We start from the raw sequence: 15,370 nt of genomic DNA on the forward strand, positions 1-15,370 counted from the left end.
CCACAGCTCAGAATTGAACAGTATAGACAATGTCTTCAAATCATTCTATCTAGTCTGTGAATTGCATTCATACACTTTTGATTAAATAATTTTGACTTAATTCTAAAGTTAATATTTCTTGAAGAGATGCAGGCAGCAAAGACCAAAGATGCTTGGTTAATACCGCCACCTATAGGACCAAAATGGTAAACTGGTTTCATCACTAATGCATCGCTGCAGATGCAGGATAGTAGCTCAAAAGAATATGTCAAATATTAATTATACAAATATTAATTAGTCCGGGGGGTGGGGAGTGTTTGGGGATTGGTCTTATCAATAACAACCACATGTGTGCAGAAATTATACACTGTGTAATTTATTATTAAAATTATGGAAACCTTTTTAAGGCTCAAAAGTAGTTAATTATTAGATTATTGATTTTTTATTATTTTATCAGTACAGCCAACATTGTCCCCGGTGACGTCAAGGAACATTTTGTTCTTTCGGAAACAGCCTTTTCATGATAGAGAATACAAATGATAAATAAAATGGATTGTCCGTGAGCTACTATGAGCTCTCAGATGCATACTATACCGTTTAGAACAATAACTTATGTTAACTGGGTAACATGCTTCTCTTTCTCCAGAGAGACCATCAGTGCTGCATAGATGCTGCATAGAAAGAACAGCTCCACTCACTCTGGCAACAACAAGCGACTATGAATAACAACAACAGGAAGTGACAAAATATGATTTAAAGGCATGTCCTGCATTTACCATAATGCCAAAGACCAAACTAAATACTTGCAGCATTGTAACGGACAATAAAGGCGATGAAAATGAACGGCAAATTAAAAGGAAACTAAAAGTAAAAAAAAAAAAAAAAAAAAAAAAAAAAATATATATATATATATATATATATATATATATATATATATATATATATATATATATATATATATATATATATATATATATATAATAGTTTAAATAGAAGATATGAAAAATGCTAAATGCAGTCTCTTGCAGGGTGTGAAAATTTTGGGGTGGAGTAGGGAGGGGTAATATTATACTAAACTTAATATTAAGTATAAATAATTTGATTTTTTTATTTATATTTTTACAAATTTATTAGGAGTTGGTGTTTGGAAATCACTGTTTACTCAAGACGACCTTAATATATATCAAAAATACTTTAAAAGGGTGCAAATGCTGAACGTTGTATATTTGTGAAAGACTCAGTTGGACGTGTTGGTGAAATAAATTATCAATTAATGGACACTGACGCTGCTGACAGGTCTTTTATTATGACAGCTCGTTGACAGTGAGCTCGTGTCCTCTGATTGCAGTGTCACGCTTCCAGTTCTTGCTGGATTGTTAGATTGCAGTGGATTGTTTTCCTCGGGACATTTACAACAAGGTTAAAATATCAAAAACATCTCATGACACCAATCCAAACCGTTCGGGGTTTATCAGGGGGGACCCGGAACATTCATTTCCCCACCCATATACATCCTCATCCGTTGTTTATATGTTTAAAACTGATGAATATATTCAGCTCAGTGGAAAAAGCGCTTGTTGGTGCATTGTTGTGGTTTGCGATGTGTAGCTGGTTCGCAGGCTCTTCGGCTAAAATATAGATACATGAATCGCTTCCGAGTCGTTTTTTTGCAGATCCGTTTAGTTTTTGTATCAACACAACAGCGTTAGCTGGCCTGGACAAAATGAGCAGAAAACAGCATCATTTTAAAGGAGCAGAGGTCAGCTGCTGTGTTAAATACTTCTTGTTCGGATTCAACATCCTATTTTGGGTAAGTTTTGTGGATCTGCGGTTAATTTGCTTCTCAAACTTATATTAATTGCCTTCATAATCTTTTTATTGTGTTGAAAATAATTGGGATTGCAAAACAAGTTCAGCAGGAAATACATTTACCTTATTTATTTCACAGCATGTGACATGAATGTATTTATGAGATATAACTTACCCTACCAGTGCTATGTATTTATTTATTTGTATGGTCTCTGATCTCTTTATTTGTATAGTTAATGATCTGATACATTCTCAAAAAGTTTATATTAAATTAATATATTTTTTTCTTAGCTTTTTTTTTTTTTTAAATAAAGAATCTTCACTTAGATGCTTTCAGATATTGACAGTCCATACTGACACAAGGCTGTCAATATTCCAGAAATCTGAAAAAGCACCATTATAGTAGTCCATAGCTTGTTACTATATAGCTATTTTATGGCTTACGGAGCCCTTTTCAGGGCTTTATTAGACGTGTTCACTAATTGTATGGAAAATATCCAGTTCAGTTGCAGTGAATAACAACATATGGGTTCAGAACTATTTAAGAGAGTAAATTAAATAATAATAAAAATAATAATCATTTTGGTGTGAAGTCTGTCTTAAGTGAATCTTAAGCCTTAAATATAGACTTTTTTTCCCCATTACATCATAATGAAGAACCAATCATGTTGCTCAATTCCACTATGGTTTTCATGTAAGAGAGTGATAAATTGTGAGATAAAAGGAAACTCTTCCATGAGTCATTTCTGGAGCGAACACATCGCCTGGAGCGTGATTCTGTGAAGTTTCTTGATGTCATAAATTCCAGCCTTCATTGGTTAGTAGTTCTGAATGGGGTAGTGAAGACCCTTCTGGAGGGCGTGGGGGTAATTGGTGCCCCCTCATGCTTTAATGCCGTCCTGTCTGAAATGGTAGCCTTGTATAATGGTCTGCTGTCCTCTGTAACAGCTAGCCCTCCTACTGCCATTGTTCCCACGTTATAGAGAGCCTGTTGTGTTTTGTTGGAACTTAGACGCCTGTGTTTTCACCAAATCATGGCCAGAATGTCAGTCTATACTACTGGAAACTGAAGTTGTAGCTAAATTAAACCCTTGACTTAATCTTTTCAAGAGCAATTCACCCAAAGTTAAATCTGATACTTAACATTCACCTATAATAATAGTTCTGTCATCATTTACTCACCCTTGTTTATGACTTCCTTCCTTCTGTGGAACGCAAAAGAAGATATTTCAGAAAAGATATTTTGAGAAGTGTTTTTTGTACATGCAATGAGCGTCAGTGTTGTTTTTACTTTCTTTGTGTGGACACATTTTTTTAAAATGTATGAAATTTTAAATAAAACTAGTAATAAAATGAGTTGAAGTACCAACATGACTTAAACTGAAATTCATAGAAATAGGAAATTTAAAATATAAAAGAAAAAGGAAATGCCGTAACTTTAAAAGTATAATAAATAATACTAAAATAACACTGCAGGTTGGAGTAAAACTTTATTTTTTTTTTTATTTTTTTTTTACTTTACCCTTAAGAACAAAAATGGAAATAGACATTGGCTGACTTCATTTGGGAGAGAAATATTGACAGTGTCTTTGAACTTAATTCTGTACATTTTCTTAGTAAAATGTGACTGGTGTTTACTCATGCAAAAGTCACCACTTTTGTGGGTGGGGGTCAAGGTGAATGTTTTGTTGTTTGTTTGTTTGTTTTTTTGTTTTTTTGGTATTGTGGTTGCTAAGGTGGTCTGGGTGGTTGCTAAGTTGTTGCTTACTGCCAACTGCAGATATGTCTGAATTCCCTCAATCAATGTAAATCTAAGCAGTTTTTATTCTAAGCCATTTTATTCTCTGCCAGGAGAAAATTTGACATCTTACCACTTGGAAAAGTAATAGTAGACTTCTCCAGAATAATTGGCGTGATTGGAAATATCATTCATGTCCTTGAACCACTCAGGATAAGATACGTACTTGTGTTATGGGTTCAAATCCCTAACCCTAATTATGAAAAATAGTATTACTAATTAAGTGTCTGATCGCTATACTACTTCTTGTCATCTTATTGTCCCCTCGTCATGTCTGAAAGCCTTTTATTGTCTCTCGACTCCTGTTGTCTTAGCAGACTGTTTGACCCCTGTGCATCATACTAATGCTTGTCTGATTGGTTTAAAGTGGTGACAGTCTGATCGGACAGAAACCTACCTGATCCCTACAGGACACTCACTTTGCCAGCCTCAAACTGGGCTGAGCTGATGGCCTGTAATTACAGACGCTTCGCTCTGTAAACACAGTCTGATATCTACCCAGGAAGCTTTTGAAGAACCATCTTAACATTCCCACTGTCAGACCCCCACCCCAGCCATCTTTAATTCCTCCTTTCCATTGGGTAGCCTCGCAACCCCTTTGTCTTGTATTTAAATGAAGATGTTTGGGCGTGCGTGAGAGGGTGCATGCTGTTCCCACAGTGTCTGAGGGGCCCGAGTGCTAGCCACGGCCCTGTGTGTCTCAGGAACCCCATTCATCCTCTCGCTGTGGAGCTGATGGAGCCGTGCGTCTGTTATCACACACACTGCCCCTGATGCAACAAAAGCATTGACTGCTGTGTTTGTTTGCACACTGTGGCTTGTGTATTGTGTACCAGCAAGGCACATTTCTGATCCCCAAAGTGTTTATTGTGTGTTTTTGTCCTTGCTTGAGCTCTTGTGGGTTTTTCCTTTACGTATCCTCCAGGTTCATACAGCAGATGGGAACCACATGTCCGTACCCCCTTCTTCCTCTGTTGCTCTGCGAGGTAGTTTATTTCCATGCCATTTCCCAGCAGGCCCTACTCTGACTTGCACACATTGACTCATTCTCACTAAAACACAAATGAACAAAGCCAGAGTCACTCTCGCTATTCCATCAATTATTAAAAATGACTTTAACGTGCTGATATTGAGCCACTGCTGACACACAGCAATTATGTGGAAATAACAAATGGCTGTTCTTTCTTGTTTTATGGTTTTTGTTGTTTTGAAATCGACTAAAGCTCATGTGAAGTGAGATTCGTCCCCTTGATGAGCTCTAGAAGTCACGTTTGTGTCCTTATGGAAACTTGAACTTGCCAATGTTTCCATAAACTAGGCCAGAGAAATATATTTTCTAACCATTTAGAACCAAACACAGACTCCTGTTGTAAGTGTTCAACTTAAAAGAAACTGAGGATGGTTTCTGAACAAGGTTTCTGAAGTTTCCTAAAGAATATCTGAGTGGTGTTTGCCATTGCTAAACATTGTTGCTATGCAGCTTCTAAGGTTTTCTAAGATTTTTTTTTTTTTTTTTTTTTTTGCTATGCGGTTGCTAGGTGCTTTCTTAAAGGAATGGTGCAACCAAAAATGAAAAATCTGTCATTAGCTGCTCACCTTCTTGATGTTCCAATAGTGTATGACTTTATCTTTCGGTTTTCTTTGCCCATACAATAAAAGTTGTTTTGGACATCCACTGCATTTTCACAATTTGGGCAAAAACAGTTCTTCAGAATATCTTTTTTTGTGTGTTCCACAGATGCAGGAAAGTCATACAGGTTTGAAACAGTGTGGGGGTGAGAATTTTCACCCACCAGATATATTAAATATAAAAATCTAATAAAATCATATAAAATCAAAAGTCAGATAGTTCAGAAAAATTACAGTACACATATTTATGAAAATATAGTAGACATTTGACAACTGGTAAAAATGTTGAATAGTCATCTCTATCATGGTTATGTTTACAACACATTTTATTGATTTATTTTGAGTTTTAATAACTTTATGAGCTTTTGTCATTGTTTTTTTAACATTTAAATTAAGATTTAAATAAATTAATATTTCAGTTGTTTTAACAAATGTAGTACATCAACTAGTACATCTTTTTTTTTTATTCTTAAATTTTTGTTGACGTATTTTCTTCTAATATTAATTTCTGAAAATAAATATATATTTTTTTCTTTTGTTTCAGCAATTACCAAAAAAAAGTTTTTAATAGTTTTAGTTGTTGAGAACAACAATAAGAACAGCACTGGGTATTGTGCATGCACGTATAATTAATAGTTTAGGATAAGGTTCAAGAGGGTTAGCAGTTTATCCAAATCCTTGAATACTGTGAGCAAAATGAATATTGATGCTTGCTTTAGCAAACAGCACTAATAAAGCCAGAAATACTACTTTGTACTAAATCAGACCTTCCAAAATATAAAAAGTTGCCATGGCGATGCAGCAGTTCTTTAATCAAATAAAGATATCAGAAGATGGCTCAGGGAGAAGAAAAGCAAAAGCTGTTCATATGGATGTAGCAGCTGGTGGAAAAAGTGGTTCTGTTCACTGTCACAGTGCTTCGAGTTTAAGCCAAGACTTTATTTGGCTGCCGTTAGTGATGATACAGAGATACTGTAAATCTAATCATCCCACTGTGTGAGATAGCAGCTGTCCTCTGATTGGCCGGAATAACTAAATAAACTGTTTAAGTGCTCTGTGATGCTCAAACGTTTCTAATCCCAATATCCACGTCACTGGCCTCCCTGGGATCTGGACTGAGAGGAGTGGAGGAGATAGGCTGATGTCTTCATTAGGGATGAATGGGAATCAGTGGTATGTTTTGACAGAGAAAGTGTGTGCAGTGGATGACTGGCCCTTAGCTCTGTCCCAGCCATCCATTGGATTAGCCTAGACTGCTGGAAATGGGATTATGGGATTTGCGTCTGCTGATACCCTGACTTCTAACTCTCACCTTCCCACTCATACATTTCCCCTTACGCTGGTATTGCTTTAACCTGCCACCAAACACACACCGCTGAGAGCCCAGTGGGAGTTTGACAGGGAATCTGGAGATTTGAAAACACATTAGAGCGAGAAGGTCAGTCAGTAAATCAGACTCACGAGAAACTTCTTTTGTTGCATGGTTTAGTCCAAGAAAAATTGGCTTCTAGTTGGTGCCATGGACTAGTTGTTGGTGCATGTGCTTAAGACATGATGGTGAGCTGTGGTGCTCTGGTTCAAATCCTCACCCCTCTCTCCCAAATGCTCATCACATCCCTCTTTCTCTAGTAATTTCCTGAACTGTCTCTTCTGAAATCATTAGGACAGATCATTGTAGGTTTGATGACCAATGACATTAACGTGAAATCTGGTGGGATGTGTTTTTGTTCTATGATTTAGGTAGAGGCCTGCAGAAAAAATATGACTTATTTTTAGAGGGAGCCATCAGGAGTTGGACTGAAAAATCAATCCCGCGTAGACCTTTAGAAAGGAGTGAATACAAATTAGAGCAATGCAATGTTTACCAAAAAATTGTTTTTTCATATATATTTTGTCAACAAGATGATATTTTGCTGATTTAAAAAGGGTTTTGTGCTGGTTCTTTGAGTGGTTTAGACCTGTTTTAAGCTCTTCGTATTCTTTGCTGTGTTTAGTTCACAGAAGAGACAGAAATTAACTTTTTTCATTAAGTGGCGATATTTGCCAATTATATTAAAATGGCTGATTCATTCAGAATTGAAAGTCTTTATGAATGGGTTATTGAATCATTAAAATCATTCATTTAGTAATGAAACCCTGCTGTGTGTTTCTCGGAGACATGCAGCGGTTATGCACTGCTTTTTTACAACTATTTTTGTCGCCGTTCTAACTATATTCTAAAATCAATTCTACATCAAGCTGTGAATGCAAGGACTCTCAAGATACATATTAAGATGATACATATTTCACATTCCTAATTACTTTACAGCTTTGGTCCTTTTTCTTTTTCTGAAGAATGAAAGTCATAAAGGTTTGGAACAACATCAGTTTTTTTTCTGTGCTTATTTATTAAAACTGTTCCTGTAAGCAGTAGTATCCAAGTCATTGCTCTCATTCAGGTAAAAACAAGTCTTGGCTGCCTCTCAGGGAACCTTATGACAAAAATTGCAATGCATGCAGAGAAATCTCTGCTTTCCGGAACTTTGATTGAATCAGATGAGTTGCCCGTAGATAAAGAGAGCAGTGCTGTCTCCTGTCTGCATATAGCACTAAACTCCTGCCATTGTGGGGCAGGAATGAATTGAACGAGTGGCGTAAATGTGATGAATTCTGTTGTGTGCTTGTGTGTTGCAGTTGCTGGGAGCTGCATTCTTGGGTATTGGACTTTGGGCCTGGGCAGAAAAGGCAAGTTGGAAAAACAAATACAATACAATGTAATACAATGATCCGTGACATGCCTCAGATTCCTAATATGTGGTTGCATTAGCAACATAATCATAGATGTAAACAGAAGACAACGGTGCACTTTAACAGCACTACCTACAAATATCATGCCCTCTCATTTCCGTTTGTCAGTTAAAGTGCCCAAATTAATATTTACTATTTTTTCCTGTAGGACGTCTTACTTTATTTTTTTTGTGCTCTTCTGTGAATCCCCCATGTTTCTTTTTCCTCTTTTGATGTCATGAAATTTGAGAGCATATTAAATTAAAATGTAATTAAACTAAAATTAAAGCATATGGGTGGCATCTTTTTCTTTTTTTTCATGGCATTGTAATTTCGCTCTTATATTGTAACCGTATCACACAGCTCAATAAGGCTTTGTATTTATTGTGACTATTCTCTCTCTGATTTTTCATCCCTCTCTGAAAAGGTCACCCTTGCTGTTATGTATTCATGCATGAAAGGTGAATGTAATTTCTTCACTCTAATTTGAGGCAACTTAATGAATGAAGTCAACTGGCTGATTAATAACCTGGAAATTGCTCCATTTCAGCCGCTGATTGTTCTGCTAAAAGACACGTGTAGGCCATATGGCACTTTGTATTAATGTCAGCTGATTAAAGGATCTCGGTAACATGATGTAAATGATTAATAAGTGGTTCAGTTTAATTTGCAAAATGTTAATCACAGAAATAAAACATTAAGAATCAAACTAAGGCTGTTGAATTTGATTGGTGGAAATTCTGTTCAGGAGGATTTCAGAGCCTTCTTTTCTTACTCCATCATAACAAACCAGGCAAGAACACACCCACACACAAAGGAAACCTTGTTTCTGTTCACTGTCACCGTGGTCAGAAACCTGCAGTTGGTTCTGGGGTTGAACTGAGCTTCCACCCTGATGTGGAAATCCAAACGTGGAAGGCATGAATCAATGCAATGGTTGCCCAAACACTGTCAGTTGTGGCGGCCTGGCAGGTGGTGGAGGATGTGAACTTACAGCAGCTCTGTCTGATATGTCTGGCCCACAGGGAGTGCTGTCAAACATTTCCTCCATCACAGATCTGGGCGGCTTCGACCCTGTCTGGCTCTTCATTGTTGTAGGAGGGGTGATGTTCATCCTGGGATTTGCCGGATGCATCGGTGCGCTCCGGGAGAACACATTCCTACTCAAATTTGTGAGTTCCACGCTTGCATCCGGCGTACAAGCCCTGCCTCCTGTTTTTCTCTCTTTGCTTATTTCAAGGGTCATTTGTTTCCAGATATGGTCGTTTAGATGAAATAAATTGGCCTTGACTCAAGAATACACCCAAAAAGAAGTGAACAAAATTGCAGTGTATTAGAATGCATTAGAATTTTATTTTTAAGAATGATTTGCCTTTAAAAATGTTGACTCCACTATTTATGATATTTCTTTTCTAGTTTTCAGTGTTTTTGGGCCTCATCTTTTTCCTGGAGCTCACAGCTGGCATTTTAGCCTTTGTGTTTAAAGATTGGATCAAAGACCAGCTGAACTTCTTCATCAACAACAATGTTAAAGCATATCGGGATGACATTGACCTCCAGAACCTCATTGACTTTGCTCAAGAATACGTGAGTCAGCGCTTCTCCTCCCGTCTCGTTTTCTGTGTATTTTGAATGGGAAAGATATATAAGTCTGCACTTGAAAATATGAGACATCTGCGGAGTCGTTAAGCTTTCTTGAAGTGAAAAACGTCACTTTAAATTACAGCTGTGGTATGTAAAGGTGCTGATGATAATGATAGTAATTCCTTCTCTGATGTCATATATCACATCAGTGGTCGTGTTGTGGTGCTCATGGGCCGAATGACTGGAACCTCAACATCTATTTCAACTGTACCGACTCCAACCCCAGCCGGGAAAGGTGTGGCGTTCCCTTCTCCTGTTGTGTCAAAGACCCCGCTGTGAGTGCCAGAAACAATCATTTTCATCTGTTTACCGCTTGCACTTCCCTGCTTCTGTTTCAAAAAGTTAATCGTGTTATTCCTCACAATCTGTGCAGCAGTCTTTGAGTTTTAAAGCTTGTTCATAGACCTCATTCAAAAATCTAATGGAGGTTTAGTATAATTTGCTGGTCTGTTTTACGGGGATAACAGAAAGTGGTGCAGCACATGTGAGATTTGCTATTTTTTTTTTGTGTAACTAAGGATGTGTCATGAGTCTACTTTTTTTTTTTTCTTGTTTTTCCCCCTATATTTTTGTATATGTATATGTTTATGTATATATGTATATGTGTGTGTGTGTATATATATATATATATATATATATATATATATATAGTTATAGTTAGAAGTGGTGCTTTAATTAGCATGCTGATAATATTGTTGTTTTGCTGTTAAAATGTTTGCATGATAAAACTGTCTCAGAAAAGTTATCTCTTTCTCTATTGTATTCTGTTCTGTTCTATTGTATTTTCTGTCCAAAGGATTGCATTCAATTCTCCTGGAATTATATTTTAAAATGACTATTACATTCTATTCTGTTATATTGTTTACAAAATCTATTGTGCCCCTAAGATTCTATTCTATTTAAAAAAAATGTTTTATTAAAAATCCTGAAGTCCTGAGTCTATCGTTCTATCCTATTCTATTGAAGTATTCTTTAATACTAACATTCTATTCTGCACTAAAGCATGTTTTATTCAATCCTAATTAAATTAAATTTTATCTAAAACATTATACCGTACTTTATCAGATAGTTTGTATTCTGTATTTTGAGATTGTGGTTTATTGGTGTGGGAATTCTTATGAAACAAATGTTACTCAGAAATCGCTTGGAAATTTCACAAATTTAAAACATTAATTGAAACAACAATTTTGAAGGACTAAAATAGTGTTTTCTTGTAAGGTGTACCCCAGTGATCTTTGTCTTAAATACAGCTTCATAGAAATGTTTTGAAATAAATTGAGCGTGCTATTTTGTTCTCTCTCTAGGAGGATGTCCTGAATACACAATGTGGCTATGATGTGCGGCTTCAAGGGGTGAGCGTTTTATTAATAGTTCGAAATGTTGCAGTTGTGCAGAGCCATAATGATGAAATCTGTGTCAGACCACCCTCTGAAAGGAGCACAGAAGGGTTAAACGCACAAGAGAATCTAAGAGCATTTGAGTTCCTCTTGTTCTCCTCCTTAATAACAGTTTAAACCTTAAAAGTGATAATTAGCTTCTAGTTTTAGGCACGGGAAATTGTGGAGCTCTGTAATTGGGAAGTCAGCTCATGCCAGCCCTGTGCCTTTCAGTATGGGTGGAGTGACACTGCACCCACAGTTCACCACGGTCTCTCCATGGTACAGAGTACTTGTGTACCCATGGTTACTTTTTCTCTCACAATCCACCTTTGGAAAGAATTACTCCGGTTTTATTTGCTTTTGTAGTGTTTTTTTTATTGATTTGGTGTTGTGTGCAAGTATTGAACATATAATACATGTTTGCTCAAAGAATCATGCTTTCAAATATTTTGCACTTCTTTGTTCAACCTCTGGAGGAAGGCCTTGCAGAAAAAAGAAAAAGAGAAGTTGTTAACAAAGATCTGCAGTTAAAGAATAGCCTGTATGGCTGTGCAATACAAACTGGATCTTCTCTGTGCTAGGTTATATGTGGTGAGCTGGGTGACATTTCGTTTACTTAGTGTGGGAGTGAGTGCTTTCAGTTTTCCAGAGAGGGTATTTGCTATCAAATAGATTAAAGTGCAGGTCCACCCAGGTGAAGGCCTAATTGTTTATCCAGGACTTCAGTAAAGATTAAAGGTCAACTTGGAGGAGCGAAGACTAATATGCTACATGGTGCACTTGAATGAAGAGTTGGTTTTGGTTTCTTATTTAGATCTGACATTTCCCATTAAGTGCTGTTCTGTTTTGAATCTTTTTTTAACAGGAGTTGGATCAGCAGAAGTACATTTATACAAAGGGCTGTGTGGGGCAGTTTGAAAAGTGGCTTCAGGACAATCTGATCATCGTTGCTGGGATTTTTGTGGGGATTGCATTATTACAGGTAAGGACACTGCTAATGCAAATGCTTTAAAGCATGCAAATATCCTTTAAAGACTGAACTGATTTGCTTGAATGAGGCCTGAATGGTAAAATGGTCCCACATGAATGGATATTATGCTGCCACCTTCTGGTTAAACCTCAAAATCTAGCTTTAAGTTCCACCATAATGGATGGCTAGGTAAATATTAAAATTTCCAGATCATAATTTACCCCCAAAAGGAAAAATCGAACAAGTTATTTTGCATTGTGGTATTTTCATACCCGTACATTTCTTCCCAGTTGTATTATTGCTGTGAACAAATGTATACAATAATGAAAGCCACGCTGTTTTGTTTTTGAATGAAATAATGCATTTAATTGATGCTGATTTTATTTCTTATTCTGTACAAAAAATATATTACGATGTACACTAAAAAATTCAGGATAAAATTTAAATATGTCATTATTTATCAGAAAGTGAATGAGATTGCAAAGAAAAATGTGATTAATTGTCATGAAAATGTTCTAAAAAGTCCTAAAGAAATCCTAATTATCCTGAATTCAGATATAATTTTCTTTATTTCTTTGTCTTTATTTATTATGATTATTATTTATACATTTTTAGTTTATATATATATATATATATATATATATATATATATATATATATATATATGACCCCGATATTTATTGACTAGGGGTGCACGATAAATATCGGCCGATAATTAATGCGCATCTCGTCAGATAGTGATGATAATGAACGTGGATTTGCGCAGCTAGTCAGTTAACAACGGGTCTGTGTAGTAACAGCTAGAGAACCGTTTTTACTGACGAGATGTGCATTAATAATCGGCCGATATTTATCGTGCACCACTGTTGTTGACTGTTTGTATAATACAGCTGTAGGATATAGGGACATTTCAGCTTGTCAGGTAGTTTAACTAAAAGTGAAAGCATGTTGCATTTTCTCCACAATGAAGCTTTATTTTTAAATATGTTTCAGATTTTTGGGATATGCCTGGCTCAAAACCTGGTGAGTGACATCAGAGCAGTCAAAGCCAACTGGTGACTTTTTGCAGAGAGCGACAGGTGACAGTGACATCTGATTATGGCAGAGAGCTTATTGCAAATAAACACTGTTTACACACCACTGAGCTGGTAAATTCCACCCTTTTAACCCTACAGACTTTGTATGTTCGCTGACTTTACAAAGTGGACTGTCCATCTATGTTTTTTCTTTTTTTTTGTGGTTCCTTATCTGAAAACAAGCTCTTAATGGAGACTATCCAGAAGGAGCTTAACATGAGATGTCACATCGATATCAAGCTATCTGCGATCTCGCAGCTGTCTCTTTATTGAATGCTATTTTCGTTTGCCCTTAATAAATGTTCACCAGACTCTCCTTCATGTTGGCGAATAAAGTGGAGGGTGTTTCCATTAACCTGTGGATGACTTTCTTATAGAAAAACACACAAATCAACCACTAGGACTTTAAACCGAGGAGCCATGAACTAAACAAAGCCTTACAGCAGTGCATTTTACTATACACTTGATTGGATTCCGATTTTTACACAATAGTCTGTCTGTCAGTCATTCGAGCTGACTCTTACCTCTGATTGGCTCTCTGTTGCACAGGGTAGCCAATCAGAATGACATACTTGATAATGACATGTAATGCGTTTATTTTTGTGAGTTATACCACTACTGTTGGGGAGGTGGAGAATAGTCTGTTATTTGTCTGTATAGCTATGTTTTATTATTTTTCTCTTGTTTTTTTTTTGGTTGTCTCTGTGGCAAAGTGTATAAATCGACTTAACCGCTGTCCCAGACTTGCTTATGAATCTTTGTTTTCGCTAGTCTTCTAGATGTTGATATGCTATAGTGACATTAATAATGTATTATTATAAATAATGCTGCTTTAACTCATAGAAGATATACATCGCTATACGAACCAACTTAACTTTTTAATACATTCCTTCTGGGAAACACACTTCAGATCACGCAGAGTGTTTTGTGAATGAATCTAACGTTGAGTGCACATGAAGTGGACCGACTGAATTAGCCGTGCGTACGATCACATGCCTTATTGAGCCCTATAGAGATGGTAGCAGAAGCCAATGACAGTTACACAGCACGCGGACCTTTAGGAAGGCTTTTCTAACTGTTCAGTCTCTCTTGCCCACGCCATATGCATGCAATCATCTATTTAAAAAATGCATGGCAATGCAGACCTCTTTAAAAGCATGCACACATACATATATGTGTGTGGATGTGTATCCATCCCATTGTGAATACCATACCAGTGCGTTTTCACCTAGCTGTGTTACTCCCCTTGTGTTCAGAAGGAGTCTGTTTTGAGTCACGACTTTAACGCTGATAATGTGCAAATTAAGATAAATGATGTATTGCTGAATGTGTATGTAGAACGTGCCTGGATGGTTATAGCAGTGGAGTGTCACGTCAGCTAGACAGATCTGATTCATCAAGCTTTGCTCTGTTTCAATGGTCTATATAACCTGTGTTATCAGAGTGAATAGTAAAATGTGAGATTTCTCTTCGGTGGTCTTTTTCGGTAGCGGAGATTTCGGTATATTGTGTATATAAGAGGCCAATCTTTTATGCAGATATAAAATTACGTGCTAAAGATGATGTTTAGTCCCCTTTTTGTGAACCCAAATTGATGACCCTCATGAAAGCTGTCAAGAACATGTCCAGGTTGTAAAAGAAAAGAGTTGGATAATATAGTTTGCTTAAAGAAAATAAAGCATATTTACTCCCAAATTCTCATTTACATTATAAAAAACAAAGCAAACAAACAATATATATATATATATATATATATATATATATATATAATTTAAGATATATTATTTAATTTATTGATATTTATTGATGCGATATTTGGTTGTACTGCCATTGATTTTAATTTTAAAAATCTGCAGAAAAACATATTTAGGGGTGAACTGCGAACTGGGCATGTTTTTGTAAGATTTTGTTTTTGTAAGATCCAAAATTCAGAGTTTATTATATCTTTTCCTCTCATTTTCTTCATCATGCAATGGCCTTTTCTGTATTTTCTCCTTAAAAATAAATAAATTAATAAAATAAATTAACAAAGAACGCTAAAATTCCCTTTTCAGGGAGCCTCTTGCATATAATGAATGTAAAGATCATCTCTTACTAATGTTATGTCATATGCATCTAACCCTTCAAAAGTGCATTGCAGAAACGTGAATAAAATTAATGTTTGTCTGACTGTAGGCACACAACTGAAACGAATTGCAAATCTGTGTTCGTGTAGTGAATTAGACATTCCTTGTGCATGTGTTGGCCTAATTTTTTTCATGAAGTGCATTTTGCATTTCAGTGGTTTTTCTGTGCTGGTTCATCAGAAACGTGAATTTTG

General features: G+C 36.2%; 1 protein-coding gene across 3 annotated transcripts; it reads left to right on the forward strand.

Moving 5' to 3' along the window:
- The first annotated feature begins 1,325 nt into the window (after nucleotides 1–1,325).
- Nucleotides 1,326–14,787, forward strand: tspan17 (tetraspanin 17). 3 transcript variants are annotated; one of them, XM_026225040.1, is made up of 8 exons: nucleotides 1,328–1,789; nucleotides 7,889–7,939; nucleotides 9,007–9,153; nucleotides 9,398–9,568; nucleotides 9,775–9,900; nucleotides 10,930–10,977; nucleotides 11,870–11,986; nucleotides 12,968–14,787. In XM_026225040.1, exons 1-8 carry the CDS (start codon nucleotides 1,703–1,705, stop codon nucleotides 13,031–13,033), a joined length of 813 nt encoding a protein of 270 aa, XP_026080825.1. In that variant the 5' UTR covers nucleotides 1,328–1,702; the 3' UTR covers nucleotides 13,034–14,787. The 3 variants fall into 3 exon arrangements, 2 of the variants coding, with proteins under 2 accessions (XP_026080825.1, XP_026080826.1); XR_003277852.1 differs by lacking the exon at nucleotides 12,968–14,787 and having other exon boundaries at nucleotides 1,326–1,789; nucleotides 10,930–11,595; nucleotides 11,870–11,981; XM_026225041.1 differs by lacking the exons at nucleotides 1,328–1,789; nucleotides 7,889–7,939 and adding an exon at nucleotides 8,601–8,704 and having other exon boundaries at nucleotides 8,822–9,153.
- The last annotated feature ends 583 nt before the right edge of the window (nucleotides 14,788–15,370 follow it).

Source organism: Carassius auratus, chromosome 39, assembly GCF_003368295.1.
Source record: "Carassius auratus strain Wakin chromosome 39, ASM336829v1, whole genome shotgun sequence".
Taxonomy (NCBI): Eukaryota; Metazoa; Chordata; class Actinopteri; order Cypriniformes; family Cyprinidae; genus Carassius; species Carassius auratus.